Raw genomic sequence first — 20,486 nt, 5'->3', positions numbered from 1 at the left:
GGTAATTTAGGGATTAGATGAGGTTGTGAGTTGTGGGCCCCCAGAAGGCATCAGTGGCTTTATAAGATGAGGAAGTAAGAACTGAGCTAGACATTTGCTGTTTTGCCACATGATGCTCTGTTACACTATGATGCAGCCAGAATGGCCCTTGGCAAATTCTGGTGCCATGTCTTGGACTTCTCAGGCACTAGAACCATGAGCTAAATAAACCTCTATCCTTTAATCACCCAGTCTGTAGGATTCAGTTATAGCAGCAACTAAGACATGCGCCCCAGCTATGGAAACCTTCCTAGCCCCTCACCACCCCGACTCCCTTTGGAACTAATGCTCTTACACTGTCCACCAGTGCCCTCTCTTCATGGCCCTCTACCAGTTACAATGCCTTTCCAGATCCACCCTTGTTTTCCCTCTTGAAGCCACTCGTGCCTTTTCTATGCAGGCCACTGCCACCTGGACTGAATCATCCCCTTACTGGACTCACTCTCTCTTTTCTTCTCCTCTCCTCTCCTTCCCTTTCCCTCTCCTTCTCCTCCATCTCCCCCTGCCTCTCTCTCTCCCTCTCCTTCCTGCTCCATCTCTACACCCTCCTGCTCCCTCCCACTTATCCTCTGCAGAACATGGACTCATCTTTCTAAAGCACACATATTGATCACATCGCAATGCCTGTGTTTGCTGTTTCAGTGGCTTCTCCCACATGTCAGATGACATCATAGCATCCTCTGTAGAGCTGATGTGCCCTACGATACCATCTTGGCTTCCTTCCTGGCCTCATCTCCTACCATTGTCCCTTGCTGCAGCCACTCACTCAGCCCTGCAGTTGTAGCCATGCTCTTATCTTCCTCGAAATCTCACCATGGGGGTTCCCTCTTTCAGAATGTTCTTCCCACTCCCCACCCTTGACTCTGCACATGGATGGCTTTCTTCTCCTTTTTTCAGTCACAGAGTAAACTTCCCCCCAGTGAAGAACTGTCTTCTGTCCATTGCTTTGTCAATAACACTGGCTTGGCTTCCCTCATACACTGATCCAAATTCACTCTATCCTTCTACTGTATCTCAGCAGCTATAAGTCCCATGACTTAAGGACCATTCTACTATTAGTGTCTGGAGCAGTGTCTGGCACAGGGAAAGTGTTGATAAGTATTATATGGATGAATGAATTCTACTTTATACAAATTGAGAATCATTTATCAGACATGCTTGGGACCAGATTTCTAAGATTTTTTTGAATATTGGCATATTTACTGGTTGAGCATTCCTAACCCAATAACCTGAATCCAAAATGCTCTAAAAACTTCTGAGCATTGCTGCCACTCAAAATTTCAGATTTCAGAGCATTTTGGATTTCAGAGCATATTTTTATCATGGCACAACTTTGTCTTCTTTCCCAACCACTTTATTGCAATTTATATTAATGTTAACCTATTAGAGCAATGGTTTTCAAATCTTAGTAGTATATAAGAAAAGAATTTCCTGGGCTGGGGATATAGCTCAGTTGGTAGAGTGCTTGCCTTGCATGCACAAGGTCCTGTTCAATCCCCAGCACCACCAAAAAAAAAAAAAAAAAAACAAAAAAACAACAACAAAAAAAGAATTTCCTGCAGGTGAATTATTAGGAGTACAATTTACTGGGTCCCCAGGCCAAGAGATTCTGCCTGACTCAGCAATCTGGGGTGGGGCCAGTTGACCAGTTTTAGCCCACACCCACTAGGTGGTCCTGCTAGAGGTCTGAGCATCATACTCAGAAGAAGAGTCAGACTGTAAGCTCCTTTAAAGAATACCAAATAAAGCTCAGAAGACAGGAAAGGAATGAAGGCTTTGGGCTTACTTCAAACTACCGTCATTCATTCCTTCACCTAACAGCTGTTTTCTGAGTGGACTAGACCCTGCACTATTCACTGAGGATGGAGCAGAGAAGGGGCACATGGTTCCTATCTACAGGACGGGACAATCTTTACAATAAACTACAGCATGTCCATGGGAGACAGTGACAGGTGCCCAGCACACATGGAGTGGTCATGTACCCAGACCTGGGGTAGAGAGTGGAGGTGACCTAGAAAGAATACTCATAACTGGAAGGCTTAACTCTAATACCTAGGATATATTTCTAACCCTGAAAAGGTGAGGGAACAGGGTTATACACTGGCTGGCAGACAAAGAGGATGGGGCAGCCAGAAAGGTCACATCTGTCTAAACGAAGGCTACCAAAGCTGTTGGTGCCAACACGGCGTCCTTCAGGACTCAGGGTCGTAGCCTTGCCTTGGGGATACCACGTCTCACAGGGGTATCATATTTCATGGCTGCAGTCCGTGCAGTGAGAGCCCAGCTTCACTGAATTCCTGGTTTCCAGATGGCAGATGGAGGGGCTGGGCAGAGCTAGTGAACATTCCCTTGTGTTTCAACATCTCTGCCTCAGTCTCATGATTTAGTGCTTCTCGGAAAGGACCACGTGATGGGCTTTAGTTCTGAAGAACACACGAACAGGAAGTTGTGTCGCCTATTCATGAAGATCCGTCTCTTCGTTTTTGTACAAGAAATAAAAAGGCCCTAAAATATAATTGTATGACTACATGGCAAACCACTAAAAATTTCCGTCAGGAACACTAGGCACTTTCAGGAACTTAATAAAAGGAAGGAAAAAAGAAAAAGCTCTGTGCTCTAGTGAAGTCACAGAGGGATGGTTTCCATTTGTCCTGTTTTTCTTGTAGCTCAAGCGCGTGGAGGGGGTCCCCCACCACAGCTGGCAACAGCCTCCTTGCCTCTGCTACTTCCTTCCCCTCAGCATCACTTCTGCACAGCAGTCTTCCGGGGGCCTGATGGGGTGGAGGACCACAACACAGAGCGCTTTCCTCTCTCATGATGTTTGGCTCAGGGATGTCATTGCCTGCATAGGCTCTGTGGGACTGAAAATATTATTTCCTCTGTCACCCTCCCGAAGAGAAGCTGATGTTCATTTAAGTAGTAGGATCTCTGATGTAACGGGAAGGCTCCTGTTCAAGGAGCCCTGAGGCAATACCATGAGGGTCCAGAGCTGATCTAGAAGAAGACACCTGTATCCAACACCTATGAGATGCTAGGAAGAGAAAAGGACCAGAGCTCAGTTTGCTCTGAGGCTCACATACACCGAGGGCTTGTTTTTCTGTCTGAGTCTCACGGTCCACAAAGTCAAAGGAAAATCTTCATAATTGTCCTTCAGGGAAGGCTGGGGTCTGTCCCAACTACGATTTATCATGAGATCTACATGGATGTTGGCACTGACCGACCTAGATCTTGATAACAATTATAATTAAGTATAATGAAGAAGAAGAGCTAGAGTCTAAAATGTGGACAAATGTTTATTTTGGTGGCGGGGGGTATACAGACTTTTTTTTTTGCACTTCTCTGAATTTCTAAAAATAGTTCTTAAACTTTAATTTTGGCTGACTTGGCCATTGTTTTATTAAAATCTTGTGAAAGACCATTAGTAGTTGGTTCTCGGAGTAGAACATGTGACTTTATGAACTCAAACTTTAACAAATGGCAAACAACTATTCATAACATTATTCAAGTAAAAAACTTGTACTCAGTTGCCTTTTTGTCTAGACAATAAAGATGGGCTCAAAAGAGATTTGTCAAATGACCTTGTCGACTGTGAGCCGACAAGGTTAATGATTATTTGAACATTTGCATTGAATTCAATATGTACATTTAAAAATACATTTTGTCTAAAATAGATTTCCCATTTATTTCATTTTCAACTATTCTCAACATTGTCCCTGCAATTGTAAGAAAAATAGCATTCATTAAAGAGACACAACTTTTAAGAACACTTGAAAATCTGCAGATAAAAAACCCTTGATGCAAAGATCTAAATATGAGCTGCAGGTATAGCTTGGCGGTAGAGCATTTACCCAGAATGTGTGGGATCCTGGGTTGATCCCCAGCACTGCAAAACAAAAAACAAAAAACAAACAAACAAAAAAACCAAACAAAAACAAAAAAACTAAATACATTAAGAGAATAAAGAGTCAAGTTTGAAAGAAACTTTAGAATTCTTAGTCTATAGTAGATAAGAGATCACATGTTCCAGAATAGAACACTTCATATATTAAATTCCCTTCTGAAGACATCTCTAATGCATAAGCTTTTTGGGTGTTGTCCACTTTTACCTCTTTCTATTTTTAGTGGAAAATTTCAAACATTAGAAAGGAAGTGGGATGGTATAATGAACTCCTAAGTACCCATCCCACACCTTCAGTTATGAGTTCACTGCCAATTTTGTATCATCTCTCCACCCTTCCCCCAACTCTTTTGAAGCAAAATACCATTTCACCTACAGATACTTGATATACATGTCTAAAAGATCAGAATTAAAAAAAAAAAAAAAAAACAACATAAGATTGGTGTTTACCTTGATTCCCCCCCCCCCCACACCCCGGCTCCTTCCAAATCTAAATAATAGTCTTTTGTTATTATCATTGTTTTTTCTCAAAGGGGCTATGACAACTTTTTATTTCTGATTCTTCCCAAATTGGCCATGAAACAGTTCTTAAGTTGCAAACAAAAAGGTTAGTCTTATTTTGTTTTAAACATCAAACAGAAAAGAATTCCTATCTGGTCATTCAACATTACTATGTATTTTGTCACATTGGCCTTAATTCTTCAGGGCCATAAGTTCAAGTCCCAATTGGGTATTTTATTCCTTAATGAAAATTTGGGGAGCAATAAACTGTGTGGTGGTGGAAAAAACAGGGTGTCACATGCCCCCACCTTTTACATTAACTGGCACTAATAAAGTTTCAAATGACCTCCATGAAAGAAGAATGAGGGGGGCATTGAGAAGCCTCAAACATCAGAGGTCTCTCAGCCTGGAAATGAACATTCTGCTGCTGCCTCAGGAAGGGTTAACAGTCTCCAAAGACCAAGGACACCCTCTCTCCCAGATTCTTACAGACACACAGAAGTAAAGGAAGGAAAAGAAAGTGAAATACCAAACTTCACTTTTATCCAGAAGCCAAAACCAATTAGATCCTGGTTACCTTATAACGTGTTTGTTCCACTCATAGATCTTTTTCTCTGATACCATTTTTGGGGCAAAGAACTTGGCTAACTTCGCAAGGTAAACTCCATTCCGGAGCCCTTCTTCCAGTTCAGTGGTTGGGGGCAATTCTTCTACTAAGCAGACTTCCATCCACCTAAAAAGATTTTAAAATGTTAAATCAACTCCAGTTAGATAACTTTCTATAAAAGCAGATGTGCAGCATTTCACCATGTGTGTTGGAGACATTAACAAAGGGAGCAGGGTTTCAAACATTTTTAGGTGTCAGTGTTGGGAAGGGAGGACTTACTGGGCAGAACAAGAATTCAGAATATGAAATGAACCAAGGGGGTTAAAAGCCCAGGGCACTGAGCTCATTACCATGCCAGAGTATGCCAACTTTACCTTTATCTGAGTCTTTGCCAATTATCTTTTGTGCCAAAGAAGGGGAAAGGTCAAACCATTTTGTATGAAAGGAATTAGTACTGCTGACATTAAAGAAAAAACTAATTCCAAGTTTATGAGTCCTTAGCAGGGGCAATTCTTATAGGGGTTGTGCCTTGGTGAGAGCAGAGTCCAAAGTACTATAAATCTGCAGTTGCTTCAGCTCAGAAATGACTATCAGGAAAGGGTCAGAGGCATAGAAAAGGTTATCAGAAGTTCAAAAAAGCACATCAGACTTTTTGAAATAACACTCACTCCCTCTGCCAACACCAGGACATATTAAACACGCTCACCTTTATGGGAAGCTACAGTACCTACTGGGTTCTGAAAAAAATATTTTAAACAAAGATAGATTAAATCTTAGGACACTGTGTCAGTATTATTAAGAAGAGAGCATCAAGGTTATGATCTGTTCAAGGATGCCTTGTGGGAAAGAAGCCAGGCCAGTCCGCACTTCATGCTGGAGTGCCAAGAGTGTGCCAAAGTGCTGAGGGCAATGCTCTTCCCACCATTCTCAAGTCATTATTCCCTACTGCAAAACCCGAGAGGCAGGTGTGCAGTTCTCAGTGGGAGAGCCCCCAGCTTCCTGCAACCCAGGCACCGATCCACACACAAATCCAACTTGGTGTGAGTGCCATACCTATCTAGGCAGCCGCCCAGAGAGCATTAGCATGGACAAACTTGGATGCCCTCAACATTTGGAAGATAGCAGAGCACCATCCTGTGATATTAACAACTGATCCTGATCCAATCTGCAAATGCTTGTTGTTCTGGATGACACCTTCTAAAAACTCAACAAGCTCCTAATAAGTAAGGAGTAATTACTGACCACTTGTTAGGCACTATAAAAAATGGAATGTACAAGCTGGGCACGGTGGCGCATGCCTATAATTCCAGTGAATCAGGAGGTTAAGGCAGGAGGATCGCAAGTTCAAAGCCAGCCTCAGCAACTTAGCAAGGACCTAAGCAATTTAAGACCCTGTGTCAAAATAAAAAATAAAAAGGGATGAGGCTGTGGCTCAGTGGTAAAGTACCCCTGGGTTCAATTCCTGGTACCAAACAAAACAAGCAAAAAGGACTATAAAAGAAAAATATAAATAAGTCCCACCTTTGAAGAGCATTCAATACAAATGATTGCCTAGCATGTATAAGGCCCTGAGCTAGATTTTCAGCACCTCGAAAAAAAAAAAAAAAGTGTGTGTGTGTGTGTGTGTGTGTGTGTGTGTGTGTGCGCGCACGCGTGCAATTGTGAAGCCAACGCAATTCCAAGGAAAAACCAGAGAACCATGTAAGAGAGGCTCTGTACCCAGTACCACCTGCAGAGCACAATAAGAATGTTTGGGAATAAAGGGGGAACTCTGAGTTATCACTGGAGTAATTAGGGAAAGCATCAAGAAAGTGGTGGGATCTGAACTTGGTGTAGAGGATGGAGGTTTGGCAAGGCAAGGAGGAATCTATCAGCTGGAGAGCTGGACAATCCAAAGGCATAACAGAAACATGGCTGACTTGGTGGGAAATCCCAGAGGCAGCTATGGGCGGTCACAGGGAGAAAAGAGAAATGAGGCTGCGCATCTGCAGTCAAGTAGGGCTCTGGAGGACTGAGCCCAGGAGCCCACGAGAAGTGTTGACATTTGTTGCCATAGGAAGCAGGAAGCTCCTGGCAGCTTCACAGAAGAGGAGTGACATGCTGACAGCAGTAATTACAGCAAAATTAATCTACATAATGGATGCCTCAGAGACACAGTTCTGTCAGGCCTTTCCCACTGAGAGGTCCTGAGGGACTGAATTAGACAGGAAGAAATGGGAAGGGAGGAAACCAAGAGACATTTCAAGGAAACCAGAGCAGGAGTCTGTGACAGTTTAGGAAGAGGGGGATGGTTAAAGGAAGGAGAACTAACACCAGTCAGAGAAGGGGTATGACACAAAGAGACCAGGACCCTATACCCACTGGCATCTGGTGTCTCTGCAAGCCAGTTACCTAACCTCGCTGGGCCCCACTTCTCTCCTCTGCTAAAGGAGCGGGTAGTGGTGAGAAGAACTGGATGATAAGGACCCCCTGCTCCAGCTCTAACATTTTAGGAACCTGTGAAACTAAGAGTATAAGAAATAAAACAAGACAATGAAGAACTTAGTTTTTCACATATGTACCAGGTGAAGGGGAGATGTTTGATTTATATGAGCCTTGCTTCAAATAAACTTAAGAGTACAATGGATTTGTTAAATTAAACAAAAAGGAACAAATCATAACACTGCCTTAAAAAAATGGGCCAAGTCAAAGAGCCAATGCACTAGGCCAAGTATGTTAGTCAGCTTTCTGTCACTATAACAAAACACCTGAGATGATTGAATTATAAAGGGGAAATGTTTATTTGGGCTCACAGCTTTGGAATTTCCAGTTCAAGATCAGGTAAACCCATTACTTGGGCTTTCTTGTCAGGGTACCAGATGGCAATGACAGGGAGCATGTGGTAGAGAAATGGTTCATCTCATGACCAGAAAACAAAAGAAAAAGGAAGGGAACACGATCCCACAGTTCCCTTCACAGAAATGCCTCCAATGACCTAAGGGCCTCCCATAGGACCTTCACCCTTCAGGATAGACCACTGCCCAAGAGCACCAACCTGGGGGCCAACCCTTTAACTTAGGGACTTCTGGGGGACATTCAGCATCAAACTAGAGCACCAAATTTCTAACTTAAATAAACAAATTAGAACATTAAGCTATTTCACATCAAAACACAGTCTGTTTTCAACCAATTAAGTCTTTAAAAAAATTATCTGAAAAAATACACAGCAATATACAAATGTTTTATAACAACCTGATAATCAGGGTCTATGTGTGTGCTGGGGGAGAGGCATCTTGATGACTGGTGGCAGGAGTGCTGGAGGACACACTGACAACTGGGAACACGAGGAAGGGTGCTAAAAGAAAGCCACCATTGAAGTATGAGAGTTTAGGCTTGGAAAACCAAACCCCTATCTCTCACCCTGCACAAAACTCAACTCAAAATGGATCAAGGACCTTGGAATTAGACCAGAGACCCTGCACCAAATAGAAGAAAAAATAGGCCCAAATCTTCATCATGTCGGCTTAGGACCAGACTTCCTTAACAAGACTCCCAAAGCACAAGAGATAAAAGCAGGAATCAATAAATGGGATGGATTCACTCTAAAAAGCTTTTTCTCAGCAATGGAAACAACAATGTGAGGAGAGAGCCTATAGAGTGGGAAGAAATCTTTATCACATGCACTTCAGATAGAGCAATAATCTCCAGAATTTATAAAGAACTTTACACCAAAAATACAAACAACCCACTCAATAAATGGGCTAAGGAACTGAGCAGACACTTCACAGAAGATGACCTACAAGCAATCAACAAAAAAAATGAAAAAATGTTCAACATCTCTAGTAATAAGAGAAATGCAAATCAAAACTACCCTAAGATTCCATCTCACCCCAATTAGAATGGCGATTATCAAGAATACAAGCACACAATAGGTGTTGGTGTGGATGTGGGGAAAAAGGTACACTCATTGCTGATGGGATTGCAAATTGGTGCAGCCACTCTGGAGAGCAGTATGGAGATTCCTTAAAAAACTTGGAATGGAACCACCATTTGACCCAGCTATCCCACTCCTTGTCCTATACCCAAAGGACTTAAAATCAGCATACTACAGTGATGAAGCCACATCAATGTTTACAGCAGCTCAATTCACAATAGCTAGATTATGGAAGCAACCTAGATGCCCTTCAGCAGACGAACGAATAAAGAAACTGGTATATATACACAATGGAATATTACTCAGCCATAAAAAGAATAAAGTTATGGCATTTGCAGGTAAATGGATGGAGTTGGAGAATATCATGCTAAGTAAAATAAGCCAATCCCAAAAAACCAAAGACCAAATATTTTCTCTGATAAGTAGATGCTATTACACAGTAGGGAAGGGGGGCAAAGTAAGGGAAGAATGGAGGAATGCTGGACTGTGTAGAGGGAAATGAGGGGCAGGGGGCAGGGGAAGGAAAGATAATGGAATGAGACAAACATTATTACCCTATGTACACGTATGATTGCACAGTGTGATTCTACTTCATGTAAAACCAGAGAAATGAAAAGTCTGAGTACCCCATTTGTATACAATAAATCAAAAAATTAAATTAAAAAAATAGTTTAGACTTGGACTTGCTTTAAAGAGAGAGATAACCATATCTTTTTTGTCTATATTAGAATGTATGTGCAGTTGGCTTAAAACACTGATGATACCAAAACTTAGATCACCTAGTCTATTTGAAATATAGAGATGGCTAATGTTATGACATGAACTGCTCAAAGACAAAGACCATTTCTTCTTTCTCTTCATAGTCCTTTAGTACTTGGCAATCTGTTTGTATACAGTGGATACCCAAAATATGACTCTTAAATAAAAGATTCTTATGACTTCTCCAAGCATCATGGTTACATTGTAAAATCTATTAGGACATTGACAGACTTACAAAATGTGGTGTTTTTATTTGTTTGTTTGTTTTTTATTTCTTTGTTTGTTTGTTTTGGTACCAGGGATTGAACCCAGGGGCACTTAACCACTGAGCCACATCCCCAATCCTTTTTATGTTTTATTTAAAGACAGGGTCTCACTAAGTTGCTTAGGGTCTCACTAAGTTGCTATGGCTAGCTTTGGACTGGCAATCCTCCTGCTTCAGCCTGCTGAGCTACTGGGATTACAGACACACACCACCGTGCCCCACCAAACTGTTGTATTTTTACAACATTAGTCATCGAAGGAAATATCCCCTTTTTGTTGTCATAAAACTGGATTTTAATGTTTCGCAGGGGTTATCATGTAATCTTCACAGCCACTCTACATGGAAGAGGTGTATTAGGGTCACCATATACATATCCTACAGATTTTGATACTGTTCTCAGATCCTGATGATTTTTTGAGATGATTCCCTAACTTTTCTGAGGTTCAGAAAAACCCAAGGCCACACAGCTGATAAGTAAAAGAACTCAATACAGCTGCCAGGGGCCTCTGCTCCTATAATTCCAACTTTCACTTCCCTTCCTCCTAACTCACTTGACAGAAAAATGGATCCTCCAGTCTGGGTCCACAGCCTAGCACAAAACAAAAGTGATAACAAGACACTCCCAGCTACTTCCAGAGCAGAAGTATAAGTTTCAAGGTTTGGAATCACCAGTGCTGCTATGGTTCCAGGATAGGTGAGTGAATTTCTGGGGGTTCATCTGTTTTCTCAGAACTCCCTCTTCGTCACCTACCTGGCAACCACCATGGCAAATGATTCAGGCTACCTCTTGTGGGTGCTTCAGAAAGACAGAGCAAACAAGCTGAGACACCATCTGAATAGAGCCACCACTTCAAGAACTCCTGCAAGCCTTATCAACTGCTCTTTGGTAAGATACAACTTAGAAACTCCTATCAGTTATTGGTCAGTATGTGATCAATAAACACAAGACTACCCTCCTGGGACTAGGGAGACTCTGCTGACAGAATAACCAGTCAGACTGGTATTGACTATTACTCTAAAGGTATTAAATATCTCACAGTGAAGCAGGAACCAGGACAAGTAAAAGTTAAGCTAGTGCAGGCCATCATGGGGTGAATCTCCTTTTGATCTTTTCAAAGTATAAGGAAGCGAACTTCTAGCACAGATACCATATTGTTCAACCCAAAGACCAAGTGGCCACTGATCAGGGTCGACATCCCCAGCCCCACTGAATCTGTGTAGGGTTAGGATGAGGGGCTGGGATATGAGCATAGAAGGTGAGGGAAAATGATATGCACCAGTCCGAGGCTGGGCTCACAAACACCTCCCATGGAAGAGCCTCTGTCCTTTCCTTCCCTGTCTATCAGCTGAATACTAAAGCCCACCACAACCTTGAAAGACAAAGTACAAGAACCTCCACCAGCCTGGGTCCTTGGATAATTGGGTGTAAACAACCCTTCACATGCCCAAGTCTACTGAACCTCACATGAGTGAGAACTAAACTTCTGCCAACTTCAGCCTTAGAGACTTATCTGTTACATAAGTTAATGGTAGTCAGTTCAACCAAAAGAAATTCTAAGTGTGACTTTTATGGTTTACTGAGGTACGATTTCTACAAAGATCACAATGTAGGGACAACTGGCCCGATGTTCAGGAAATCTGGCTGTGTGATCCTTAGCTGTACGTGCTGGAATAGTCACTGAAAACTCGGAGCACTCAGTTTTAGTCCATAATCTAAATTATAACGGAATTCAACATGACATTGTAATTGCATAATATGGCTGTTGTCTAATAATTGCTTTACTGAGATGATTCACATGCCATACGTGAGCCCACATAAGATGTACCATGTATATTCACAGGACTGAGAAATTATTACTATCACCAACTTTGGAACAATTTCATTACCCCCCAAAACATTACCCATTAACAATCACTCTTTTTTTAAAGCACTATAGAGTATATTTTGACATATTTATACAGACATAGAGTACATCTTATTCTTTATCCCCCAACCCACTAGTTTATTGTCTATAGATCTGTCTACTCAGAACATTTCATAAAAATGGAATTATACATTATCAACATGGTCTTTTGTGACTGGCTTCTTTTACTTAGCATGTTTCCAAGGTTCATCCATATTGAAGGATGAATCTGTATTTATCCCTTTTTATTACTGAATAATATTCCATTGTATGAATACATTACATTTTATTTATCTATTCATGCATTTATGGACATTCTCATTGTTGGCTAATAGGAATAATGCCATTACAAACATTACTGAATTTGTTTTTGTGAGGACATGTGTTCTCATTTCCCTTGGGCATATATTCAGGAGTGAACTGCTGAGTCATCTGGTAACTCTATGTTTAACCCTTTTAGGACTTCCAGACTGGGTTTCCAAAGCAGTTGCATAAAAGGATTTAAATTTCTCCACATCCCTTCCAACACATCTTCTTGATGAACGATACCCTAGTGATGCAAAGTGGTGTTTTATTCTGGTGTCGATTTTTATTTCCCTGATTACTAATGATATCGAGAATCTTTTTATGTCTTTATAGCCTATTTGTGTATCTTTAAAGAAATGTCTATTCAAATCCATTACTCATGTTTTAGTTATATTTTGATTTACACATATTTAGTATGTAAGTTTCTTATTAGATCTATAATTTGAAAATATTTTTTTCATTCCATTCTGTGTGCTTTCTTTTCACTTTCTTAGGGTGGTTTTTTTTTTTTTTTTTTTTTTTTTAAGTTGTGGATGGACACAATACCTCCATTTTATTTATTTTTATGTGGTGCTGAGGATCGAACCCCGTGCCTCATACAAGCTAGGCTAGTGCTCTACCACTGAGCCACAACCCCAGCCCTCTTAGGGAATCTTTTGAAGTATGAAAGTTTTTTTTTTTCTTTCTTTCTTTCTTTCTTTCTTTCTTTTCTTTTCTTTTTGAGGAGGAAAACTAATTATTTGGCACTTTTGGTTTTAGAGGTCTCAGTCCAAAGATGACCAACTTCACTGCTCTGGGCCCAAGGTGAGGCAAAACACCATGGTGGAAGGGTGTGACAGTGGAAGGCACCTCAGGACAGGACAATAAGGAAGCAGAGAGAGCTCTTGCTCACCAAGGACAAAATATAAACCCTAAAGTCATGCCACCCAGCAACCTACTTCCTCCAATCACAGCCTACTTCCTCAGAGTTACCACGCAGTTAATACACTCAAGTGTGTTAATGCACTGATTACTTTGAGGCTGTCATAGCCCAAACATTTCACCTCTAAACTTCCTGGCACCTATTCATGCATGAATTTGGGGGGGACACCTCATATCTAAGTCATAACAGGGCTGGGGTTGTAGCTCAGTGGTAGAGCATTTGCCTAGCACATATGAGGAACTGGGTTCTATCCTTAGCACCACATTAAAAAAATAAAACAAATAAAATCAAATAAAAAAATTTTAAAGGAGCTGAAGAGATAGCTCCTTTTGGAGAGCGCTCGCCTAGCATGCGCAAGGACCGTGGTTCAAATCCCCGGCCGCCCCAAAGGAGAAAACAGAGAAAAATCTACAAAACTCTTTTAGGGGCTGGGGATATAGCTTAGTTGGTAGAGTGCTTGCCTTGCAAGCACAAGGCCCTGGGTTCAAATCCCCAGCACCACAAAAAAAAAAAAAAAATTTAAAATATAAAATGAAATGAAATGAAATAAAATAAAATAATCATAACATTCAACCCCTGGCTCCCAAAAGCTCATGTCCATCTCACAATGCAAAATACACTTAGTCCATTTTCAAGAGTCCCCATAGTTCTAACAGTTCCAGCATGTCCCGAAAGTCTAAATCCAAAGCCTCCTCTGAGACCCAAGGCAAACTCAGCGTAAGCCCTTGTAAATATCAAAAGCAAGTTATGTATATTCAATATATAAAGGCACAGAGTAAACATTTGGGATAAACAGGAGCATAGAAAGAGTGAATGAGGGGCTAGGGCTGTAGTTCAGTGGTAGAGTACATGCCTAGCATGTGTGAGGCACTGAGTTTGATCCTCAGCACCAAGTTCGATCCTCAGTACCACATAAAAATAAATAAATAAAAAAAGGTCTTGTGTTCATCTACAACTAAAAAATGTATTTAAAAAGTGAATGAGACCTAAATAAGACTGAAATTCAGCTAAGCAAACAAGTCCTATAGCTCCACATCCAGCATTTGGGGGCACATGGGTATCATGATGTTATCTCCAAAGGGCTTGTAGAGCTTAGCACCTACAGCCTTGCTGGTTGCAGTATACATGAACTCTTTCTTGGCTTGTTTCTGCTCAATTTCTGCAACTTTCCTTTGCAGATGCCCCATATTACTGGCATCTCTTAATCTTGGAGGGGTCTCTACTGCCTCTCAGGGGCAGCTTGCAGGGACTCTGACCCTGATGCACTTTGCCTGGCTTCCCAGGTCTTTTGAAAATTTAGTGGAAGCCTCCATTACTCCCTAACACCAGCATCCTGCATTCCTGCAGAGACAGCACCACGTGGTTGATGCCAAAGTCTACTCCTATCTCAAAGAGTAGCCAAGCCTCCTTAGACCCTGGCTGCAGCAGCTTTTGAATACCTAGGTGGCTGAGCATGGTGAAATAACTTCCCAGGACCCCCTGTGCAAGCAGAATCCCCCATTAATCTCTTCTCAAAGGAATTTTTAGTTTTACATCCTTGATCCAGAGATGGCTGTGGTCTTGCCAATTCCTGAGAACCCTCCGGTCATCTTTCCTATTTTGTTTCTGGGGGAATTAATATTTCTTTAGTCACTGTAATCCTTTTAACAATCACATCTTCCTTAGTTCCCATTTTACTTGCAGTTTTCTGGCCAATCTGCAAATTATTCAAATCTTTCTCCTCCTGATCATCACATTAAACTTGGCTAAAAGCTGCTAGTAATACCGATGCCACCACAGAAGGCTGTGCTGACTTGAAAGTTCCTCCACCAAATTAATTAGTACATTACTTTTAAATTCGACCTCACAGAAAGTCAAGGCCATGGGCAAAATGTAGACGACTTCTTTGCCAAAATGTATTAGGAAGGCCCCTAGTCCAGTTTCCAGGAGAGCTCTCCTCCTGTGAAGCCTCATGAGCCATCTCTATGGCCAAGTCCCAGTGGCATTCTGGTCCCAGCTCCCACCAGAATCACTCAGCAGGCCCTGCTTACAGCATTCTAAATATTTTCCAGCTTGCCTCTCTAAATTTTAAAAATTGTTCTCGCAAATTTCTAAAGGTTCCAAAAGCTTCTGAACCACATGGTTAGGTAAGTCACAGCAATGACCCCACTTCTCAGTACCAATTTTTGTTTTAGTCAGCTTTTCTGCCACCGTGACCAAAAGACCTGACATGAACAATTTGAAAGCAGGAAAAGTTTATTTGGCGCTCACAGTTTCAGAAGTCTCAGTCCACAAACAACAAACTCCATTGCTTTGGGCCCAAGGTGAGGCAAAACACCATGGTTGAAGGATGTGACAGAGAAAAGTAGCTTAAGACATGACAATCAGGAAGCAGAGCACAAAGTTTTTAATTTGATGAAGTCCCATTTATCTATTTCTTCCTTTGTTGCTTATGCTTTTGGTATCATATATAATAAGCCATTGCCTAAACAAAGGTCATGAAAATCTACACCTGTCAAACAGGGCTGGGGCTAGGGCTCAGTGGTTAAGCTTTCCTGGGTTCAATCCCTCGCACCACAAGAGAAAAAAAAAAGACTATAAAAGCAAGTATTTATTTTTTAAACTCTCTATTCCAATGATCTATTGGGTTTATGATTTAAGTACGAATAGTATATAAAGCATGTTTATATAAAATCAAGCCAGTGAGACTTCCTATGCTACCAAGAGACTATTTTCAAATTTGGCCTAAAAATCTATACAAAAGAAAACCAGAATTGCCCCACCAGACCCACCTACTGCCCTTGCCTTCACTGCTTCTTAATTACTTTTATTGGCACACAACACCAATATGGGAACATTTCATCCCAAAGCACAAGCTGAAGCTATTTCTCATGAGCACCTGAAAGGTCATTAGAAAATCTTACGTTCCTTTCCAGAATGGACAACCCTGGCAGTATTGCTTATTTTCTCTTCTCTCTGCAAGGAAACTCTAGATCACTTAAAAGACAGAGGGCTGTGGGTGAATGGAAGTAAGAGGAATTTTCTTTTTATTACTCACCTGTTTTATTTGTGTTTTTGGAGTAGGGTGGTTTCTGTAAGTAGCTGTATGTGTCAATGTACAAGGTCTGATCCAAGTAATTGTGAAGGAAGGAGAAGGGAGGTAGTTGGGAAAAAAAGAGAGATGAGAGAAAGAAATTTATTTTTTTCCAATTTTAGGTTAAAGCCAAAAGAAAAAATAATGTCATTTTTATCTTGCAAGGGAAAAAACAAAAGCTAAAATTTAAAAACCAACCCACAAAATCTTGGGACAAATGACCTATTCTATTGTGTTATGTTATGCCTTGCAAAACATATGAAAGTTGTTTTGTGGAGACATTTGCTGTCTGAGTTGTTATTCAGGAAATCACCAACTATAAATCTTGGTCTCTATCTTACAGTGCTGTATGGAATAAATGTCCCAAAAGTAGAACAGCTGGCCAAGAGAAAATGCATTTTTTTCTGCATAAACCCTGCTTTATGTAGTGCCCTGTTCCATGAACTTTCAAGTATTACAAGTCAATTTCTTTTCCCAGTGTTGGAAAATCAGCATATAAGCTATTTTATTCTAGAAAAAATGTAAAAATATCTGGTCTTTGGTTTTACAGATAACATAATTGATCACTCTTTACCTTGCGCCCCAACAGGAAGTAAAAACATCAGAAGGACTAAATTCAGGAAACCATTTTCATTGGTTGCACACTAATGCAAAACTCTTGCCTTCTTACTACCAGCATTATTAACTCAGGGGAGCACGGATGTTAAGAGAAGCACTGCAAAGCAGGTGGGCATCCAAGGACCATCATCGTTTCATACAAAACGTGTTTGGTTCAATTTAAGAAAGTGACATGATTTGCTAATTGCTTTCTTAAAAACAGATATACGATACCATGAAAAAGATCAGTGTGTTACTCTAAGGTCCAGCAGGAATGGAGCAGATGTCAGAGGATTTATTTTATCATTCTCTTCTTTAGGATGGGGAGGATACAGCAGAATCTGTTGAGTTTGGCAAATATTTCCCAACTGTGTTCCTCAGTTAGATGCTAAAAGAGACTATTGGTAGAAATATGAATGATAAAGTAATTCTGATGATGTCTCAGAAGGAAATGAGGAACATTATTGGGCTCTGAAGAAAGGGTGATCATTGTTATAAAATGGCAGAGAACTTCACTGAATACGTTCTAGGTTTTTTGTGGAAGGTAACAATTATGAGTTACAACCTTGGATATTCAGCTAAGATTTCTAAGCAAAGTGTTGAAAATTAATGAAGGAATTGTTAAAAATCAGTGAGAACTTGAAAATTTGGAAAATTCTCAGCTTATCTATATTGCAAAAGCTCAGAGAGCATGTTCTAAAGAGAACACTAGTGATGTGGTTAGATCTGGACAAGCACTCCATAGAGAGATTAGAGTGTGCGCACACATAGAGCTAGGAGATTACAGTGTGACTCAGAGCTATGAGGCATCTCAAGAGAATCCAGGGATAGAGATGGGGTTATACTAGTAGGAAGAGTACCAGCCTCAACTACAGGGAACAGGGAAAAATTAAGGAGAGCTGGCAGACTTCTGGGATTCTGCAAGATGGAATAATAGAGCTATCTCACTATGAATATATGTTATCCTTAAAGAGAAGAAGCCTCTTTAGGGAAGGTTACTACTCCCTCTACAGTCCCAAAGTGTACACAAAGGTAGTGAGGTTGTCTTCTCCTTGATTTCAGAGGGTGAGGCTGTCTCTGCCTGTTTCAGACCAGGCTGCCATCAACAAGAGCATCGAATACGGGGGTACCTTCCAGGGATTTGGTTAGATGCTGCCACCTCAGTGGGCTGGGAGGACAAAGATCAAGAAAAGAGAAATATTCTCAAGCCTTAACATGCACTGTAGCTTGTCCTGCCAGGTTTTAGGCTTGCTTGGCATCCATAACTGCTTTCTTCTTTCTGATTTACCCTTTTCTGAATGGAATCTCTATCCTGTACTTACCCCATAATCATATTTTGAAAACAAATAATTGGATGGTTTCACAGGTAGGTCCATAGCTGAAAAAGCATCTTTTTATTGTAGTTTAGTTTTTGCCTCAAGATGAATCATACCTCAAGTCTCACCTGCACTTGATTTGGATACACTTAGATCAGACTAAGGGGTCTGAGTTGATGCTAGAATGTGTCAAGATCTGAGCTGCATGAAGTGGGTCAATACATTTTGCATGGGGAAAGGACATGAATTTGGGGGATGTAGAAGACAGAGTGTAATAGGCAGAACTGTCAACTCCCAATGCCTCAATGTGTGACTTTTGTTTTTAGAGATAGAGTTAAGTTAAAGTGAGGTTGTTAAGGCGAGCCCTGATCTAGTCTAATGGGTGTCCTTATAAGAAGAGAGGGATGAGAGAGTTACCAGGCTGCACACCTACAGAGAGAAGACCATGTGAAGACATGGGGAGAGGTGGTCATCTGTAAGCCAAGCAGAGAGGCTTCAGAAGAAACCTGCAGACCCCTCAATCTTGAATTTCTAGCCTCTGGAACTGTGAGAAAGTAAATTTCTGATGTCTAAGTCACCTAGTCTGCAGCAGTCCAAGCAAACTAATAAACTAGCCCCCATCATCCTCTGAAATCCCTTACCTCACAGGTAGGGATTTCTCCTCACTTTATTTATTACCACCTGGCACATTATACAGGATGAGTATTCCTTATCTAAATTGCTTGGGATCAGAAGTGTTTTCGATTTCAGAATATTTGTATATATGCAATGAGCTACTGTGGGATAGGACCCAAGTCTAAATACACTATTCATTTATGTATCATCTATACCTTATACATATAGGCTGAAAGTAATCTTATACAATATTTTCAGTGCACTTGTACTTTAAGTATGAGTCATCACATGGGGACACGTGTTGAATTTTCCGTTTGTGGCATTATGTCGGTACTCCAAAAGTTTTAGTTTTGGGAGCATTTTGGATTTGGGTTTAGCTATATTTATTTTTTGGATTGACTTAGTCACTTAAGAATGTAACCTTGGGACTGGGGTTGCTTGCCTAGCATGTGTGAGGCAGTGGGTTCAATTCCCAGCACCACATAAAAATAAATAAAATAAAGGTATTATGTCCATCTACTACTAAAATAAAAAATAAAAATTAAAAATCAGAATGTAACTGCATGAGAAGGAGGCCCTTATTTGTCTTGACAGGCATACAGCATACTGGCTAAAATCACAAATTCTACTGTGAGGTGCCTGAGACTGAAACCAAGATCTACTGCTTATAAGTTATATACCCCTTGGCCATGTGACTTAACCTAAATCATAGCATCCTAATCTATAAGATGGGAATAATAATATTGTTTTGTTTTGGATGGTTGCTGTGAGTTAATGGTAGGAAAGCACTAGAACAGTGCCTGGCATATAGCAAGCACTCTTGGCAGTAGCTAATGTAGTTCTTTTTTTTTTTTTTTTACAGTGATGGGGATTGAGCCCAGGGCCTTGTGCTTGACAGGCAAGCCCTCTACGAACTGAGTTACATTCCCAGACCCTGCCTACCGTAGCTTTTAATAGCTCAAGACCATTCCCCTGCCAATGGCCAATATGACTCACCATTTGTATCTGTCCTTCAGCACAACTTGGTTAGCTGTCCCCTGCTGTATAGACCCTTGGGTAGCAATGATGCCAAACATGCCTTCTCCCATCATAGTCTGCTGCATTCCCTTAGATAATCCACTCTTCCCCTTCATACACATTCTGTTGCCTTTGACAAATTACAGTCTTTATGCTATTTAGTAGGCAATGTGTAGATATTCGTATATGTTCATGAGAGCTGGGTTTTCACTACGAGACTCCCACAATGCTAATAATTCCAACTGTGAACAACTGCAGCTCTCATAGTTACTTATCACATTGACTAATGCTTAGCAGCTACTTGGTATTTCAATGAATGTGTTCTTACACTAACCAGATGAGATCGATATTATTGTCCTTTAATACACAAGCAAAGATAGGCCTAGAGAGTTCAGTAACTTAAGATTAAGCAACTGAGCTATGATTTAAATCCAGGCTGTCACCTCCATAGGATGTCTCCACAGTGCTCTACTCTGCTCTGACAAATCATTCATGATTAATTAGTGCAGTGAACAGGGCTTAAGCCACTTCCCAGGAATGTTCACTGCTTAGGCAGAAATAGTGAAGCCTTCAGTAAAACTGAAAGAATCCAGTTCAGAATTAAGCTGTTTTCTAAAAGCAAAGTGTACCTGTGCTTTAATACAAAATGATGGAGAACATACTGACACTTCCAGAATTATCTGTGGGGTGTGGCTATACATTGGATTTTGGGCTCCTAATGACCTGGCTTCAAACTTGGTTCTACAGCCTATTA

The 20,486-nt window shown here is 40.9% G+C and overlaps 1 protein-coding gene and 1 long non-coding RNA gene across 2 annotated transcripts in view; one reads left to right on the top strand and one right to left on the bottom strand.

Annotated features, from left to right (window-relative positions):
- Positions 1-20,486, top strand: part of LOC306664408 — a 1,052,029-nt gene that overhangs the window by 407,686 nt on the left and 623,857 nt on the right. The window lies entirely within an intron of this gene.
- Positions 1-20,486, bottom strand: part of IQGAP2 (IQ motif containing GTPase activating protein 2) — a 284,608-nt gene that overhangs the window by 134,328 nt on the left and 129,794 nt on the right. Inside the window, 2 exon segments of the mRNA XM_079145190.1 lie at positions 5,016-5,035; positions 5,038-5,171. Of these exon segments, the coding sequence (XP_079001316.1) occupies positions 5,016-5,035; positions 5,038-5,171 (154 nt within the window).

The sequence above is a fragment of the Sciurus vulgaris genome (assembly GCF_902686455.1).
Source record: "Sciurus vulgaris genome assembly, chromosome: 6".
Taxonomy (NCBI): Eukaryota; Metazoa; Chordata; class Mammalia; order Rodentia; family Sciuridae; genus Sciurus; species Sciurus vulgaris.
Note: the sequence above shows the minus strand (reverse complement) of the source record. Positions and strands in the feature narration are given on the sequence as shown.